The sequence below is a fragment of the Myripristis murdjan genome, chromosome 6 (assembly GCF_902150065.1).
Source record: "Myripristis murdjan chromosome 6, fMyrMur1.1, whole genome shotgun sequence".
NCBI lineage: Eukaryota > Metazoa > Chordata > Actinopteri > Holocentriformes > Holocentridae > Myripristis > Myripristis murdjan.
This window is the reverse complement of record NC_043985.1, coordinates 9,019,025-9,037,989: the sequence shown is the minus strand read 5'-3', so window position 1 is coordinate 9,037,989 and position 18,965 is coordinate 9,019,025. Positions and strand designations below refer to the sequence as shown.

Here is an 18,965-nt window from a genome sequence, read left to right as displayed (position 1 = left end):
TTCACTGCAGTCAGAGCATTTTTTCAAACTTGACATCACTGTATAAAATGACCTGTTGCGACCTTTAAGACAATCACAGTTTCATGTGACTTTACATCCACAAACTAGAGGATAATTCAAAAAACAAAAATAAATCGGAATATCAAATCACAATACTTGTAGAATCGCAATACTTAAGAATTACAATACACATTAAATCGGCACCCAAGTATAATGATAGTGTCAAATCAGGAGATAAGCATATCCTCCCGGCCCGACTCTACTGCTGTCTGTCACTGTATTGTCAGGATTAACGGACAGAAGTTTTTAAAACTGTACGCCACGTGCATGCAACAGACATACAGTCTAGCCTGGATTGTCAGGTACTATGATTTCCCTCCCACGTCTCTGAATTCACCGTTAACTATTTACCTGAACAGTTTGTTGAGTTATGGTTTAAAATCACACCTTATTATTCCTGTATAAATCTCTGTAACATAAACTCATTGTACATATCATTGAATATGACGTTACCATCAAACTGATGCTACGGGAAGTTTGGATAATTTAAGGAAAAACATAGACAGCAATATTTTCCCCCCTGATACAGAGGGTAACTAACGTTGGAGGTCAGTGTTTACCTTCACCTGCCGTGTTACTGGAGCACTAGCTTACACAGTTAAAAAAAAAAAAAAAAAAAAAAAAAAAAAAGCTAATGCTAGCTTACCTTTCTTTTTATCTGAATGAGCGGCAGTTACAGGTGGCTATCTATCATTAAACTTAGCTGGTATTTAAAGACAGAGTTCAACCGTTACTGAAGAACCATGGACGTGTTCCCCTGGCAAACACCGTGTCCGACTGAGGAAAGGTAAATTAATATTCATATTACAGCCAGAGCAACAGTACCTTTAAGTTACTTTTTGCGTCTGTTGGGCTCCGTGTTGTACTGGATCTCTGTATCCATGGCAACAGTCAACGTCTCGACTACACCGAATCATGCTGCCTTCAAGGATTGCTCGGAAATCGATAATATTCAATTATAAATAAATAAAAAGTTGCTCGAGTGTAATGTCTAAGGGATTGAGACCATGTGACAGCTGAAGGTGAGAGTAGTACTATACTTTATATGAAAATAATTAAGAAACGTTGCGCATTTTAGTTTTCTGTTTACCGTTTAGCTAATAGTCATTTTTGTCGTGTAAACCAGTCATTAAATGACAACACGTATTTTTCCCTCTCAAAGGATGTTTCTATACATACCTTGGTCGCTGAAATAAGATAAAAGCTACCAAAAATTATCAAGTTTTTTTTTTTATTTCGTTTTACCTGCTTCTGTTTTATAAAAAAAAAAAAAAAAAAGCAAAGGCGAACCAAATTGACGAAGTGGAATGTGAAAATTCCAAGGTGCGCTTGAAGGCGGCAGTGGTTTATGAGGACGGCTCCCCTGCGGAGCTGACAGACCGGCAGTCTGGATGGGAAGAGGGCAGTTCAGCACTCACGGTACGGTATCACCACGTTTTGCATTTTATTAACATAGAATTGAGTTCTGTTTGTTTAAGCATTGTATAGAGAAGCTATAAACTCATCTCAACTTGTAAAACTCCCTGAATGTCGTTACGTTCTTTATCACTACCTGCAGTTCATACCAATTAAATTAAAATGTGGAGTCTAAAAGTTTGCTTGCGTTACTAGAAACTCGTTTTGTTGCGGGAATCCCGTCGTCAGTCATTGACCCTGTGTTGTGTAAATACATGTGATTTGGAGAAATCAATAGGACAATGGGTAACTGATAGCCAGCACGTTTTATTTGTCCGCGTGCAGCCTTGTATGATGTGTGGGTGCGCTTGGGCCTGGCTTTGAATGAACTGACTGATTTATCATCCTAACAAATGAATCAGACATCAGGACAGAGGGCCGGCCGTGGTGGCAGATGTGGCCTACATGTAATTACTCAGCGCAGGGGCTAAAAGTGCACAGCCACTTGCGGGTCAGGCAACATACAGTAAAAGTGAGTGGACTGAGCTCATGTTTTCCCTCCCCCGGCAGCATTAAAGGCCGTGTGCATCCTGACCCACTGAGACAAAGACAAAGCGAAGCGCCTGCTTTGCCACAGCTGCAGGAGGAAACATGGGACCGACAGGACGCTGCTGCCTGGCACTGCTCTCAATATTTCTGCTGGGCCTTCATCACGCCTCAGCTTTCTGGCTCGTCGACGTCCTCTTCCCCCCCAGCGCCAAGCCCAGGGCATCGGGCAACAGCAGCACTCCGCCGCTCATCATCGGTAAGTGTGGCTTGTTTGTGGTCAGTTTGTTGGTCTGAGTCCAGACAACAGGCAGACAGAGGGCTGTGAACCTGGCTGGACATCAAAGGCCTCTGTCTGCCTTTTGTTCACAAAGCTGATGTGTTAGGACTGCAATGTCCTACTCATGGACATGGACTGCTACTTATTCTACTTAGGTAGAAGTAAAAGTAAAAGGTTAGATAGATAGACTCTATAAGTTAATAAAATAAAATATTAAATTTTATCTGTAGAGTATATCTATATATTAGTGAAAGTAAAAGTAGCTAATTTAAATGTATCCTCCACAGAGAAGTTACTTACTTGTTAGAAATGCAGCCCTAAAAGGAGAATGCAAAGTTCAAACTTGATCATGTCAAATGGAAAAATTACAAAGTGCACAGAGTTATGTTTGCTGACTAACCATTTATTGCAAATGGCTTAATAATAGTCTGTTTTCCAGGTGTATACTGGTATTCTGTAATTGATGTCATTTTAGATATAGTGAAGTATACCTATGTAAAAGTAAAATTGCTGACTTTAAAAACTACTCAAAAAGTACTCAGTTACAGGCAGGTGAGTAAATGTAATGAATTACTTCCATCCCTGCCTTGTATAATAATTATAATTCATATTCTAATTATAATCATGTTAAAAGTCAGATAAATATCTTGGCTGTCTTTTTCCCCCTGCATGTAAACCCATATGTTGCAAGTCGCAGGTCAGCCTCTGTGGACACACAGGTCAATTTTACCTCATGACAATCACATTGACTTAGGCAAGCGGGGTCTATCTGGGTTCATATGTAGTCCTCTGTGCTCTATTTAATTTACATTAAGCCTTGTGGCATGACATGATGGTGCACAAGACTGACTGTGTAACATCAGTATATTATTGGTATGTATAGAGTTCAGATAAATGTTTTGAAATCTTCCTAGAATCCTCCATGCTATCTCTCTGGGTATTAAAACATTGCAACAACCATAAAACTATAAAATAACATTAGCTTTGAAGACAGTACTGTAGGAGATCACTGATGCAATCACTGCCATGCAGCAGGTCTGATTACTGTATGGGTTGTTCCCTCCTAATAGTCTGATCAGAGTTCAACACTCACTCATAACATTGTGCTGCAATATAATTAGACACTGTACATGAATACACTGTACTCTGTACATTTGACCCTGTATTTTACTGTATGCATCTCTAGAATGGCCCAGTTAAACAGGATCAAATGGTGCTCCCCTGGCCATGCTCATCAGTCAGCTTTCACTGAGAACAGCAACATGTCTCTTGTGAGGCTTTTCAGTTTTTAGACAATGGCATGATAAAATGCTCCACTGATATACATTCTCAAGGTCAAAGTCAATCAAAGACCCTTGCTGATTCATGAAAGAGGTGAGGGCAGTAGGTATCAGGAATTGCATGGGTGAGGTGGTATACTGATGGGAAACGCCAAATTACTGCTGTCAGAGGGAGCATCAGAGCCCAGATTATGGTGTAAGACTACAACACAGGGAACCTTTGGAGAAATAGAGAGGGAAGTAGTTATAGGATATTTATTCATATTAACCTTAACCTTAGGGTGGTGTTATGAATTGTTTTGTTAAGTACTGGAGTTTTGTTTTCCTCCACAAGAATCATCCTGCTCGTTAAGAGAAAGTGGGTGCACCTGTGGTGTCCACTCCCAGCTGAAGGTCTTTGATTAATCAGCAGGGTTGGGAGGTTATATGAGGAGCAGTTGCTGCTCAGTTCAGTTTTTTTTTTTTTGGTTGTGAGTGTGTGAGAGTCAACACCATCAGTTGGCTCTCTTGGTATTTAGAAGGGATAAACCAGGCTTTTGTGTGGGTTTTTTTTGCGTTTTGCCTTCTCCGGGTCCACTGACTTCCACTCTTTTCTTTTACTGGGTTGTATTTTTTTAGTTCTTCTATCATTTTGATAGATTTAGTGGGTGGCAGGAAGGAGAAATAATCCCCTGCCACCTTTTTGAATCCAAGACCCAGTTTGTTTATTTTTTGTTACATGCAGTTTGGGTTAGTTTTCCCCATTAGCAACCTTTGTTTCTCAAATTTGAGTTCTACTTGGGGGGAAACGTAACAGTTGGGGGCTCGTCCGGGATCTTTGTAATAAACCTACTGATAGGAATTTGTTTTGGTTGCTCCAAAATTTTGAAAACTGTTCACTGCATACAGCGGAGTTCAGTCTGGAGTCCTTTGTTGATGCCCCCACTTGGGAGGTACTCAACCTTTGTAAGAAGGCAGATCTGTTGAAAATTGCTGTTCAGTATGGCATCACAGTCAAGGCAGGCAGCAGGAAGGATGACATTAAAGAGGCTGTGGTTTCTTATTTGCTGGAGAAGCAGTTTCTCCCTGATGACACTGAGGCAAAATCAGAGGCTAGTGATGAAGAGAGTGAAAGCTGAGGGTGTTCCATTAAAACAATTAGGCCTAGAAATGAAGCTCGAGTGGGAACAACTGAAATTGGAACATAAAAATAAAAGAATGCAATACAGTGGTCCCTCGTTTATCGCGGAAGTTACGTTCTAAAAATAACCCGCAATATGCGAAATCCGCGAAGTAGTCAGCTTTATTTTTTACAATTATTATAGATGTTTTAAGGCTGTAAAACCCCTCACTACACATTTTATACACTTTTCTCAGACTGGCATTAACATTTTCTCACTTTTCTCTCTTGTTTAAACACTCTCAAAGTTCAAACCTTCGTAGAAAAATAAGTCCAGTACAGTGGCGTAGCTGACTGGTTAATGCAGGGGGGGCGGGGCCTTGTAGTGGGCCTATCAGGAATAAAATGCTATACAAAGTGTTTTATTGTTAATATTAGGCCTATTATTATTATTATTATTATTATTATTATCATTGTTATTATAATGTTGTTGTTGTCGTTGTCGTTGTTGTTATTGTAAGGAGTCAAAGAAGCTTGTAGTGTTATTTCAACACCATGGCAATGCCATGGATTTATCGGATGAAGAGTGAACTGCTGATATTTTACAAAACAACACTTTAGCCTTGGCCAACAATAGTCTATTTCAGCACCATGGTTAGTGCCATGGATTTTACAAATAATTTATGGTACTTTTTGATGGTTAAATCATAATACAGCCACATCAATTCACACAATCAAGCCAAGCCACATACGCCTAATCAATCCACACAAAAAGTAGGCCTAACGTACAAGCGACAACAGCCTATTTCAGCACCATGGTCAGCGCCATGGTTTTACCAAATAATGTGATGGTTGAATGAATCATCATAAAGCCACACAGCCTTCCACACAACCAAGACACACAGCCTAATCAATCCAAGCAGAGCAAAGTAGACCTAGCTGCGAGCGACAGCAACAATACCAACACAAATTAAGGAAACACGGTGGTAGACAGATTTTGCTAGACAGATTTATGACAACTTTAAGCCAATAATATGAAACAAGTTACTCACCAATGGTGTCTTCAGCGTAGATTAGTCCAGTATCGCCCAATTTAAAAGGAAAAAAAATCCAAGTGCATCCATTGTCCATTTTGAAAAGAATAAAAAACAGTCCAGAATAAAAGAAAAAGTCCAACAGACTTGAAATGGCCTATAGGCCTACATCCCAAAAAGGCTGAACTATATACAGTAGGCCTAAATGTCTTAAAGCAGTGCCATCTTCCTCTCCTTCATCCTCGCAAACCTGTCAGCCACCTTTTCTTTATCGATCGCAATATCTTTCTCGATGGAGAGTAAGGCGAGGTTTGAGAGTCGAGCCTCTTTCATGCTTGCCCGCAGGTAGTTTTTAATCAACTTCAGGCGGCTGAAACTGCGTTCAGCATTTGCACTGGTGACTGGCAGTGTTCCATAGATTCGATACAAAATGGCAATGCTGGGAAATGCCCGGTCCATGTCATTGGAGATCAGGAATGGCAGAACGGCTGTGGTGCACAACTGTATGTCTAACTCATTACACAGCGCACGGAAAGACCTAAATTCGTTGACCACCTGGTCAGATGTGGACACATCTCCAGCATAGAAGTTGGCGAGATTCTCTATTCTGACCACTGCGTCATGACTGGAGAAGTTTTTAGGGTTGAGAACGGAGAAGAGAGCTGCTATTTGGCGGAAATCTCGGAACCTTTTTTCAAACTGTTGCACCATGGTGTCCAAAATAATAAAATAAAACTGTACTCTGAAACGTGTTTTGGCATCCCTTATCACTTCATCCTCTGCTTGCTCATCATGGAAGGTTTTTCTCTTCTTTCCTCTCACTTCTGCGAATTCCGTTCCATTCATTCCGGTGCTGCATCTCCGAGCCATGTCTTGGGCAGTTTTGACCATTTCTTCAAATGATGTATCGGTGCGCATATCGTTGAGCTGTGCCATGCATGTGTCAATCAGCTGGACAGCAGTGTTGATATCTATTGAACTTTTCTGGAGATAGTTAGATAAAATGTATGTCTTCTGCAGTATAGCGTTCCAAATACACAACATCAATTTGAATTCAAATGTGCTTATTTTGTGAAGTAGGCCATCCGCTTCAGCTGCTGTTTTTGGTGAAGTGTGGTCGTGTTCTTTTATTCTCTCCAAGGCTGCGGCGATAGCTGGTAGACTTTGAATGACAGATTCAGTGGCCTGTTTCCTCGATGCCCATCTGGTATCCGACAGTCTTTTTAAAGTTAGTATAGTTTCCTCCAACTGCATGTTGGCTTGTTCCTCTTCTAGGATCTTAAATCTGGGTAGGCTGGAAGTAAGGAAACAGTAGAGCGATTCTAGTGTACCAAAAAAAAGTTTGGCATCACCCATTGAACACGCTGCATCCAGAAGGATCAGGTTTAAATTGTGTGCACAGCAGTGCACGTAAAATGCCTTCTCTGAGCACTGTTGTTTCACCCGTGTCTGCAATCCCGATAAGTGACCCGACATTGTTCTTGCCCCATCATACGCCTGCCCCCGGATAAGCTTGACATCCAATCCTAACGAATTGAGTGCATTTACAAGTACGTTATAAAATGCATCAGCATTGCTGCTTTGGAGCTCTTCAAACTGAATAAAGCGTTCAATACTGTTTCCAGTTTTAGTGACATATCTGAGGGATAGAGAGAACTGGTCTATGCTGCTAATGTCAATAGTAGAGTCAACGATTACAGAATAAAACTTTGCTGCTTTTACTTCTGTGACAATAGAGCTCAGTGTCTCGCTAGCGAGGGCTGAAATCAGCTCATTCTGTGAATCAGGGCTCAGGTAAGTCACTTTGCGCGTCGCTGGGTTTCTCATGTGCTCTTCAAGGAGAGCATCATACTGGGCCATTAACTTTAATAGCTCCAAGAAGTTTCCCTCGTTTGAAGAAGGGGCACCAAGACCGGCATATTCCCTGTGTCCTCGAAATGCCAAGTTCTGTCTTGCTAAAAATAAGGTGCTGTCAATAAGCCTATGCAAAATCCTCCTGTTTCTCTCTATCTGCTCCCTCTCGGCTTTCAACAGCTCCGAGACCACTGTGCTGTCTTTGCTAATGCGAAATCTGGCCATTAAAAGCATCTTCTCGGCCTCCCTATGCGCAGCTGAGTTTTCATGTTGCTCTATTCTTTCTACGCCTTTTCTCCAGTTTGAGACGCCTTGCGCTGGTTTCGCCCACTGACGCCCCGCACTCTTACCAAACATCCAGCAACAAAAGCAAAACATACGATTACACTTCGGAGAATAGACTAACCAGTATCGGTCCACTGTGCATGATGACTGACCAATAGTGCGTTTGTACCAAACAGGGCGGAAGCGTCTTTTTTCCTCATCGCATGGGAAAGCATCATATCCATCTCTCAGCCCCGGTTGGCAAGGGCCATGCTCTATCAGTGCTCTGATGAACTGAGGTGTCAGAGGTTTATCCTTGTGAAAGAAGGGATCAGTAGGGTATTGCTCTTTAGTATTAAGTAGGTCTGTGGATACTTCTGGAGGCGCTTCTGCCCTCATCCCAGCCTCTGTTTCCGCGGGCTTTTCTACTAGATCATTTTCTTGACTAACGTGAGAAGGATTAGCAGCAGTAACGTGTGCAGCATCATCTCCATTTCCATCACTATCTTCACCTGTATCAATGTCCTTTCTCTCATCAACATCATCATCATTATTTCCATCATCACTACATTCTTCAGCCGTGTCAGACTCGCTATCCTCCTCACCGCTACCACTAGCATCATCCTCAGAGATAGGCATGCTAACGTTAGCAACAAGCTGTGTGCCACTTACTTTGGTAAGCTTAGCGGGGCGAGTATCCAGCTGGCCAGATGTCGAAGCAGAGGGTTGAGCTGAGAAATATTTAGTAAGTGGAGCACACAAGGCCACTAGGTTCTTCTTGCTTTGTTTGTCCTTGATTTTTTGCCATCCCGACTTTTTCCCCATTTTAGCGTTGAATGCAATCAGACGCTAACCGTCAGCAAACTTCAGATTTCAATCAAATCAAAATGATGCATCATGTATGCAAGGAAGTAACGTTACAGTAGGCTAGGAGTGACATTTGACAGCCAATCACCTCCCCCCTTACTAGTTTGAAGATTGGTGTGGGTGGGAATTACACAATTTTAGGGGCAAGGCCATTTGGCCTTTGGTGTTGCAACTTTTTTTTTTTTTTTTTTTTTTAGGGCATTAAGGCCACATTCCAGGGCACCAAGGCCATTGAGTAAAATGCGTGGACTTGTAACCTATGCTATGAATAAACATCATGACTTCATACAATTAAACAAAAAACACACAACACAAAATACAATGCGATTATACAACTATTACCAACAAAATAAAATGCATAATCAAAATGTATTCATACTGTGGGTATTTCGCTCTCAAAATATAGGCTAAACGTTTTTTTTGCTAGTATTCTCTCCTTTTCAACGGAAATACATGAGATCTGACGTTAAAATCCTTGTCAGCCAGCCAGCTTGGGCTTATTATGTTTTCTAGACATCATGATTTCCCAAAACTGAATACATACCACACACAACAACACAAAACTGCTCTGCCAGCTAAATCATGTTGTAGCTGGACTGATAGTTATACTTCTTCCGACTTCTCAGTCATTTTTAATCTAACAGAATAAAAAAATCTATCTTTTAATAAACTCACCGGCAGATGTTTTATTTCAGCTGGGGGTGTGTCACTCCAATTTAATGTCAGCTCCAATTAATGTGGCTAAGCAGCAAAAGTAATGACAGTAAGCAGTCACATTAAGGCTGAACAGAGTTATATAATCACCTTTTCAGGTTGTTATCAATTTACCTCTGAAATAAAGAGGACAGTTTTCACAGATGTGTTGATTTATTAAATGTTCATTTCAATGTACAGATGCAAACAAATTGACAAATTAAATAAATCAATGGGCTAGGAAACTCAAAGAATAAACAAATTAATAACGATTATTAGGCTGATTAATAACCGTTAACATTAACACAACAAGATCAAAGTTACAGCCGCACATCTCCGTGGAAAATCTTACAGGTACTGTCCGTGGTGCTGAATCCTCTGAGGCATTTCATTCTCTTTATTATAGAAATTAAAACTCCATAAAATTCATGGAGGATCTTGTTCAGCTCTTCTTTCCTTACAGGTGAGAAATCAGCTGTTTGCCCGGTGTTTGTCAGGTAGTCTTGTAGACATTTGACGGCCAAGACGTTGACCGGGCGTACCGGCTTCATTTCCTGACCTCTCCAGCTGATCCAGCTCTTCACTCATCACTCTGGCATATCTCTCCTTTTTCTCTTCTGTCTTGTCTTCCTCGTTCAGCCGTTTAACCAAACTTAGGTAGCCAAAAAAATCAAAATTGACAACCAAACGGTTCATTATGCAGGCGAACAACAGGCTCGTTCACCCCCAGGCCGAGGGGAGTGCATCCCCAACGAGCCGACCGAGCCGCGGCTCGATGGTGAGGCAGAGCCAGTGCGAGTTAGCACAGATGTTAGCACGTTGTCAGAGCAGAAATTACCAGGATAACGCCCACCAAGTTGCGCTGCTACATGGAATATGGCAGGATTTTACATACGTTGAATGAAATGTCGTTTTTGAGTGGAATATGAACGTATGTCTGGCAAAGGCACAGAAGATTTCCAGCTACCGCAGCGCACTGACATAGATTGTGTAACAAAGTGAAGAGTCGCCACTGGCTTAGCTTGTCTATTCAGAGAAGAGGTGTCACTCTGGCTTATTTTTCAATCTATGTTATCACAGGTGTGTTTGATAAGTAATTTACATTTTTAAAATAATAATAATAATTTAACATGTTGTTAAATTATTGGAGTCAACCCCCCACCCCCAGCGGCCCGACCACCAGGCTTAGCAAGTTTTCTGGGGGAAACCCTGAAATCTGTTTGCCTCACAAACAGATTTGCTGTGGTTGTAGCAATCGGCCGTCAAGAGCCCCCTTGTCAGGGGGCCTATCATGAGCTGGGGCCTGGGGCGCGCGCCCCCCCCGCCCCCCCCCCCAGCCACGCTTCAGGTCCAGTACTATAGAATGAATGCATTCTGTACTGTACAGGAGACACGGCACGGAGGAGATTGATTGACAATGGTCTACACAGTCCCTTAGCCAATCAGGACGCAGAACACAATGTGCGGGTTCTCCCTTAGCCAATCAGGACGCAGAACACAATGCGCTGTTTAAAAAAAAAAAAAAAGCATGCAAAATTACACTAAAAAAATCCGCGAAACTGCGAGGCCGCGAAAGGTGAACCGCGTTATAGCGAGGGACCACTGTATCAAGAAAGAGAGAGCGAAAGGCAGAAAAGACATATCATCCGTTTAAAGGAATTAGAACTTGAAGAACTCCAGAATAAAGTCAACACAACAGCCCATGACTAGGGAGTTCGATCTTGCTCGTAATGGCAGACTGGTGCCACCATTCAATGAAAAAGAAGTTGATGAATATTTCATACTGTTTGAGTGGGTTGCCAGCACTTTGAAATGGCCCGAGGAGTTCAGACCATTGCTACTCCAAAGTGTGTTGGTAGGTAAAGCTCAAAGTGTTTATGCCTCTTTGTCAGAATTCAGATTATAAGACTGTGAAGGAGGCCATTCTTCGGGCATATGAGTTGGTGCCAGAGGCGTACAGGCAGCAATTTAGAAAATCCCGAAAAGGTGAGACACAATCTCATGTCGAGTTTGCTAGAGGCAACAGAGTTTGTTTGAAAGTTGGTGTAAATCGCAAAATGTGAAGGATCTGGAGGATTTAAAAAATCTAATTCTGCTAGAGCAGTTCAAGCGTTGTGTGCATGAGAGAATTGCTACGTATCTCAATGAACATCAAGATTTAACTCTCGAAAAAGCAGCTGTCCTGGCTGACGAGTGTATACTCACGCATAAAACAACATTTCCTACATTTCCTCCAAAGTCACCAAACACCAACCCAAAAAACACAAAATCTTCAATCAACCCCAAAAAGGATCTATCCCCACTGCAAGGTTGATCACTTCAGGTCAGACTGAATGTATTGCCATACAAAAAGTCACATGGTCTGTGACTGTCCTGTTCTGCAAAAGAAAAATGAGAAAACCACAACCGTTGCCTTGCTGGGAGGACCCCAGTCAGTGGGCCTTTATTTGAGGAATTTGAACCTGTCAAAAAAGATGTACCAGATGAGTTTAAGCCCTTTACCACAGAGGGATTCATGTCTCTGCCCGGAGATGATGCTAAAAAGCAACCTGTGACAATACTACGTGACACAGCAGCGTCACAGTCCGTTTTGCTGAGGGGTGTGTTACCCTTAACCCTATAAAGCCTGAACTATGAAAGAATTGGCAGAAAATTCCAATTTTTTTAAACTGAAGCCTTTATTTAGTCCTATAACAATATATGTATACGTATATACACTACTCACAAAAAGTTAGGGATATTCAGCTTTCGGGTGAAATTTCAGGATGAACCTAAAATGCATTATAACCTTTACAGGTGAACTTAATGTGACCTTCTGTTAACTTTTGAATGCACATGTCCAACTGTTCAGTGTTTCAGTACCTTTTGCACAAGTTGCTGTTCTCTAACAAGGAGCTTAATGGCAAAATTCACAACAGGTGTTTGATCCATGAATCGACCAATAAATTTCCTGGTTCAATTAGAATTGGTATTTAAACAGTCCTCCTCATCATGCTGTTCACATTTTGACATCATGAGACCAAGACGACACCTAACAATTGATCAGCAGCACCTCGCCATTGCGAGGCTTCAAACAGGATGTTCTCAGACGGAAGTGGCCACTGAGCTTAGAGTGTCACAGAGTGTCATCAGCAGGTTGCAACAGAGATACAGAGAGACTGGAAGAGTCACAGAAAGGCATAGAAGTGGACGTCCTTTGGCCACATCCCACACTGATGACCGCTTCATTGTGAACAGTGCCCTGTGGAACCGGATGATGAATGCCACCCAACTCCAGGCACGTTTAAGGGAGGTGAGAGGCACCCAAGTGTCACGTCAGACCATTCGAAACCGTTTACATCAGCATGGTCTGCGTGCTAGACGACCTGCAAGGGTACCCGACCACACCACCAGGCACAGGTGTCATCGTCTTGCATGGACCAGGGAGCATTTACGCTGGACGAGGGACCAGTGGGCCTCAGTGCTGGTCTCTGATGAAAGCCGATTCATGTTGAGCAGAAATGATGGCCGCCAACGATGTTGGAGACGTCAAGGAGAGCGCTATGCATCAGCCACTGTTGTCACCAGACGAGCCTTTGGTGGTGGTGGTGTTACTGTGTGGGCAGGTGTGTCTAGTCAGTACAGAACTACCCTACACTTTGTGAATGGTACAGTGACAAGCCCATACTACCTGAATAACATCATTAATCCAGTCATGGTGCCCCTGCATGAACAACACAGGCCTAATTTCATCTTCATGGACGACAATGCTCCAGCTCATCGAGGTCGCATCATTAGGGAACGGCTGCTGGAGACTGGGGTACCTCAAATGGAGTGGCCTGCACTTTGTCCAGACCTGCATCCCATAGAAAACCTATGGGATCAGCTGAGTCGCCGTGTAGAGGCTCGTAACTCTGTACCCCGGAACCTCAATGACCTGAGGGCCGCCCTTCAAGAAGAGTGGGATGCCATGCCTCAGCAGACAATAAGTCGAGCACGTCGTTGTCAAGCTGTAATTGATGCTCAAGGGCACATGACAAGTTATTGAGACATTGACATTGGTGGTATACCCACCACTGTTTTTGGCTTTTGTTTCAAGAAATTGTTTGAGATGAGGAAATCACCAGTGTATGCTTCTACTTAAATGCCCTACTTTCATGATATAATATCACTGTAGCGTGAACTTTTTACATTTTCCGTAAATTTCACCCGAAAGCCAAATATCCCTAACTTTTTGTGAGTAGTGTATATATTGGAGTGGGAGTTTGTTTAGGATTTGTCAACAAATCTGTTAGATTTGTTGTCTTTTATGGCGGAGGTGTTATGAATTGTTTTGTTAAGTACTGGAGTTTTGTTTTCCCCCCACAAGAATCATCCTGCTCGTTAGGACAAAGTGGGTGCACCTGTGGTGTCCACTCCCAGCTGAAGGTCTTTGATTAATCAGCAGGGTTGGGAGGTTATATGAGGAGCAGTTGCTGCTCAGTTCAGTTTTTTTTTTTTTTTTTTGGTTGTGAGTGTGTGAGAGTCAACACCATCAGTTGGCTCTCTTGGTATTTAGAAGGGATAAACCAGGCTTTTGTGTGGGGTTGTTTTGTGTTTTGCCTTCTCCGGGTCCACTGACTTCCACTCTTTTCTTTTACTGGGTTGTATTTCTTTTAGTTCTTCTATCATTTTGATAGATTTAGTGGGTGGCAGGAAGGAGAAATAATCCCCTGCCACCTTTTTGAATCCAAGACCCAGTTTGTTTATTTTTTGTTACATGCAGTTTGGGTTAGTTTTCCCCATTAGCAACCTTTGTTTCTCAAATTTGTGTTCTACTTGGGGGGGGGGGGGGGGGGACGTAACAGTGGAAAAAAGGAGTTGTTAAACTGTGGGACTCAGCACCCTGTAAGGGCTTGTCATTCGCTGGAGCTTTCATCCCCTGCAGCCAAGCTTGCTCTACTCTTATTCTATGTATGTATGTATGTGCCTTAAATAATGCACCGTCTGCCAGAGGATCTGTCATAATCATAGAGCAGCAGTGCTATGAGGGGAAATCCAATTGCACAATGACTGCCATTAAAATAGTTACACAATGGCGGTGTACTTGTGTGTATGAATGACAATAGCAGAATGTATCATGGGCTGGGGATTGTAAAATTTCACAAGGATAGTGACCAACCAGTGCCAACACGTACACCATCCCCAGCTTTCACTCATGCCTCTATATTAGGCAAATATAGCCATTATAAAACATTTTTGGCCAAAGATGTCCATTTTTTGTCAGTATTGTCCCATGGACCTCATCGTTTAACATTCTGCTTTCACTTGATTGTGTGGCTTCCTGTGCAGCTCTGGAAAGTGAGGAATTTGACCATTTCCACGTTTCCTAGGGGACTCTGATATATGAAAATTGTTGCTGTTCAGTCATAACACAGAAATGGCACTGTGTAATTTCATGTTTTGTAAGAAAACCAACTTTCAGCAAGCATGTAGTGGTCTAGGTGATAGACTTATTTCCTGGCTCCTTTCAGCAGACACCACACTCCATACTGACCCAGATCCTGTCGAGCACTCAAGGTCTGAAAAGAGTGTTTAATGTACATGTACAGTATACTTAACCTCTACCAGCCAGTCTGAGCGAGATGGACTTGCAGTTTTTGAATACATTGATTTGTTGTATATATTAGAAAGAAACACCAACCATGTATTATTTTTGTATTGTTTGTACATCTGTGTCTAGTGCCAGGGAACCTTGGAAACCGTCTGGAAGCAAAGATAGACAAGCCAGCGCTGGTCCACTGGATGTGCTACAAGAAAACTGAGCACTGGTTTCCCCTGTGGATAGACCTCAACATGCTCATGCCCATAGGTGTAGACTGCTGGATTGACAACATTAGGTAACATTACGTCTGACTCATCCTGATGTTTTCTTTGTATTGATCTGCATGTTTGTCTTTCTTTACGGCAGTTACACGTGTAGGGAAAAAAAGTCTTGGCCCTAGGGCAAAGTTTAAATCAGTTTTCTGTTTTCAACCTTCAATTTTTACTAACTCGTATCATGCATCAGACTCTATTTTGCCTTCTCACCTAGCTTAGACACTGAAAAAGTATAAAAATTATAATAATAAAAAAAAAAAACCAGAGAAGATTCCCACCATCTTGTTCTGATTTACCTTTTCTGTTTTCAGTCCCCTGTCATAATTTAGCATTATGAGAGGTCTAATAGATTTTTTTGAGGTCTGCTCTCAGGCAGCCACTAGCAGACCTAAAAACTATAATTAGGGGAAATTCTTTGGAGACTTTGTTTTTTTTTTTTTTTTTTTAAATTTTGTGGTCTTCATCCATGTTCATGTTTGTGCCCCAGGATTGTTTACAACAGGACAACTCGGCGGACATCCAACTCACCAGGGGTGGAGGTGCGGGTGCCAGGATTTGGCCAGACGTATCCCATTGAGTTCCTAGACTACAACAGACTGACTGGTGAGAGAAACACACATGGATTAGTGGATTAGTGGTATGCAATGTGCTATTTGATTCTGACTGTTGACTTGCCATCATATCAGTTCATGCACTATTAATTGATACTTGCTGGTTAAAAGAGGAGTGGACATAGAGCTAAAAACAACAAAAAAACATGAATGTGCATTGTTCTGAATACATATTGAATTACTCTCTGCTGTGTTTTGCAGGTTATTTTCACACTATGGTGGAACATCTAGTCAACGTGGGCTATATTCGCAATGAGACGGTCCGAGGAGCGCCATATGACTGGAGAGTGGCTCCTAGTGAGTAGCACAAACACATGAGATTGTACATGCACATTACAGAGACTGTAACTGGTTGATTAAATAATCACCGTATGTCTCGTTATAAAGTATCTGCAACACATACTCACCAATAGTCAGTGAGCAATGTATCTGGAGAGATTGAGAGAATAAAAATGTTTTGATACAGTACCTGTGTTGACTAAGGCACTGGTGCTTTCTGTAGGTGCAGTGAGTCTGGAGGAGTGACTAAAAGTAAAAGTTGGGTTGAATAGCTGGACGCGATGTGAGTCCACATGAGGGCGAAATATGCTCATGTGTTGCTCTGTGCTAATCCACAATGCTGTATTTGTGTCACTCCATTCACTTTTATAGCTTTATAGCTTTATAGCATTATCAGGTTGTCCCTTCCTGGCAATATTGAAGTTTTCTGCAGATGCTCTCTTCCGGATCTGCTTTCCCAGTCAAATCGGAAAATAACAAGAAAACAGCCATTCAGTTTCCTTAGAAAATGAGTAGTGGGACTTGTTTTTTATATCGGCGTAATCTGCTTTATGCATGTTCATTTATGTGGTAAAAGTCTTTGTGCTAACGGGGGCTGTTTAATAGAGAGATGTATTAGTAGTAGTAATACTGCAACTATTATAAGCATTACTATTACTAGTATTATTACACATTATGCACAAATTGCTGACATTCAAATCCTGTCCCCCGACTTGACTTGTCTTTCCCTCCTCCCACAGATGAGAATGGAGAGTATTTATCTCGGCTGCAGGACCTGGTGGAGGAGATGTACGACCAGTACCAGCAGCCTGTCTACCTGCTGGGCCACAGCATGGGCTGCCATTATGTCCTCTACTTCCTCAATCACCAGCCTCAAGCCTGGAAGGACAAATACATTAAAGGCTTCATCTCCCTGGGAGCTCCTTGGGGGGGAGCTGTTAAAACACTTAGGGTCATTGCATCAGGTAACAGCAAACTACACAGGATAGGGGAGTTCTGGGTAAACTATAACCTCCATAGGACAAACACCACCACAGAAATCAATTTTCAGAAAAAAAAGCTTAGAATAGAATAGAATAGCAAAGAGTAGAATAGAATAGAATCTAATAGAGTAGAATAGAATCAAATGGAATAGAATAGAGAAACAAAAAGAGAGAGGACACTGACATTACATCAGTTTACATCAGATTACCAGGTTGAATCTGAAAAATAGGGGCAAAAGCATTTCAAATGATACCACCTAATTTAAGTGAGTATCTTCTATTTGATGCATTTAATTGGGTGCATCTGACACAGTTTTCCCTCTCATATTGGACCTGCATCTGAATATGCTGTGACTGTAACCCTCCCGTATTTCATACAAACTCTGTCTCGCTGTGTGCTGCAGGTGAAAACGACGGCATCCCAATGATTTCCAACATCAAGATCCGCGAAGAGCAAAGGATGACAACAACTAATCCCTGGATGCTGCCATATGACAATGCCTGGCCCAAAGACCATGTATTCATCTCCACACCATCCTTCAATTACACCAGCAAGGACTACCAGCGCTTCTTCAAGGACATTGATTTTGAGGATGGCTGGTAACTACTAGTTTAATGCTACTTAGGAATCAGTAATTGGGCCTCATTCACAAAACTAAACCTTGAATCAGTAATACTATGTAATAACCAGGGTTCTAGAATTTTTTTTAATTCAATCTCATGAATCCATCGTCCTAAAATTTTATCCAGGTACATGTGGGAGGACACCAAGAACCTGACTGCTGACCTGAAGCCCCCCGGCGTCGAGGTGTGGTGCATGTACGGTGTGGGGCTCCCAACTCCAGTGACATATATTTATGACGAGGAATTTCCCAATGCGGATCCAGTGGACATTGTTTATGCTGACGGCGACGACACAGTAGACAGCTTCAGCATGAGTCTGTGTAAGCGCTGGGAGGGGCGGCAGGATGAGCCAGTCCATGTGACAGAGTTCAGAGGGATGCCCCATCTGGAGATGGTGTTCCATGAGAAGGTGCTCAGCCAAATCCAGCACATTCTGGAGGGCAACTCAGACACCCCCAAAGAAGTGGACTGTAGACCGGGACAGATATAGCAGATAAATGCATTTCGACATTTGGAGGAACAAAACACAAGAAGTGCTCGATTTTTATGTTACCAGCAACATGTTTTTATTATTTAACACCTTAAACTTTGTCCAGGTTTTATTAGCACCTCTGTACAAGCCAATAAAGTGCAATCTGTTGAAAGCCTGGCTACTCTGGACTAGCACATGGTCTAACCCGGAGCCCTCGGCCCCTAACCTTGATCCCTAATCTAAAGCCTGGTGACTGTCAGTGTGGTCTTGACCCTGACTTTTTTCCCTCTGATAGTGGCATTTCAGTGATGTGATCTACGGTGGATGCAGTGACGTCCATTATTGTTGTTGTTGTTGTTGTGATCATTGTTATTATTTTAAAGGTGTATCTTCTCTTATATTTTACATTTCACAATTTGTGTGTCAATAAATGTCAAAATCAGTGTTTTATGGTGTGGTTTCACACTGTTTCACTGTGTCTTTATGGAACTGAGGGAAAAACTCTGTCCTGCTTTGTTTTCCTCTGATAAATGATTAATCTGTTTGCAGGCAAGGCAGCAGTATCTTGAAAACATACTTTGACAGAGGTGGACCCTGCCCCATCACTGTTTACAGTTTGTGCTACTGATTCTGTCCCAGGACCCCAACAACCTACCCATCCACAATCTCCACACATACTTATCTGCTCACTCACAATCACTCACACACACACACACACACACACACACACTTAAGGAAACTATATTCTCTATATACATGTTCCAGTGTCTGTGGTAATGAATAGGC

At 42.1% G+C, this 18,965-nt stretch overlaps 1 protein-coding gene across 2 annotated transcripts; it reads left to right on the top strand.

The window, feature by feature from the left end:
* Positions 1–1,410: 1,410 nt before the first annotated feature.
* Positions 1,411–18,632, top strand: lcat (lecithin-cholesterol acyltransferase). Of its 2 annotated transcripts, XM_030054147.1 has the most exons (8): positions 1,411–1,479; positions 2,026–2,260; positions 15,074–15,230; positions 15,698–15,813; positions 16,023–16,118; positions 16,841–17,065; positions 17,488–17,683; positions 17,834–18,632. In XM_030054147.1, exons 2-8 carry the CDS (start codon positions 2,107–2,109, stop codon positions 18,195–18,197), a joined length of 1,308 nt encoding a protein of 435 aa, XP_029910007.1. In that variant the 5' UTR covers positions 1,411–1,479; positions 2,026–2,106; the 3' UTR covers positions 18,198–18,632. The 2 variants fall into 2 exon arrangements, with proteins under 2 accessions (XP_029910007.1, XP_029910008.1); XM_030054148.1 differs by lacking the exons at positions 1,411–1,479; positions 2,026–2,260 and adding an exon at positions 11,174–11,227.
* Positions 18,633–18,965: the final 333 nt, after the last annotated feature.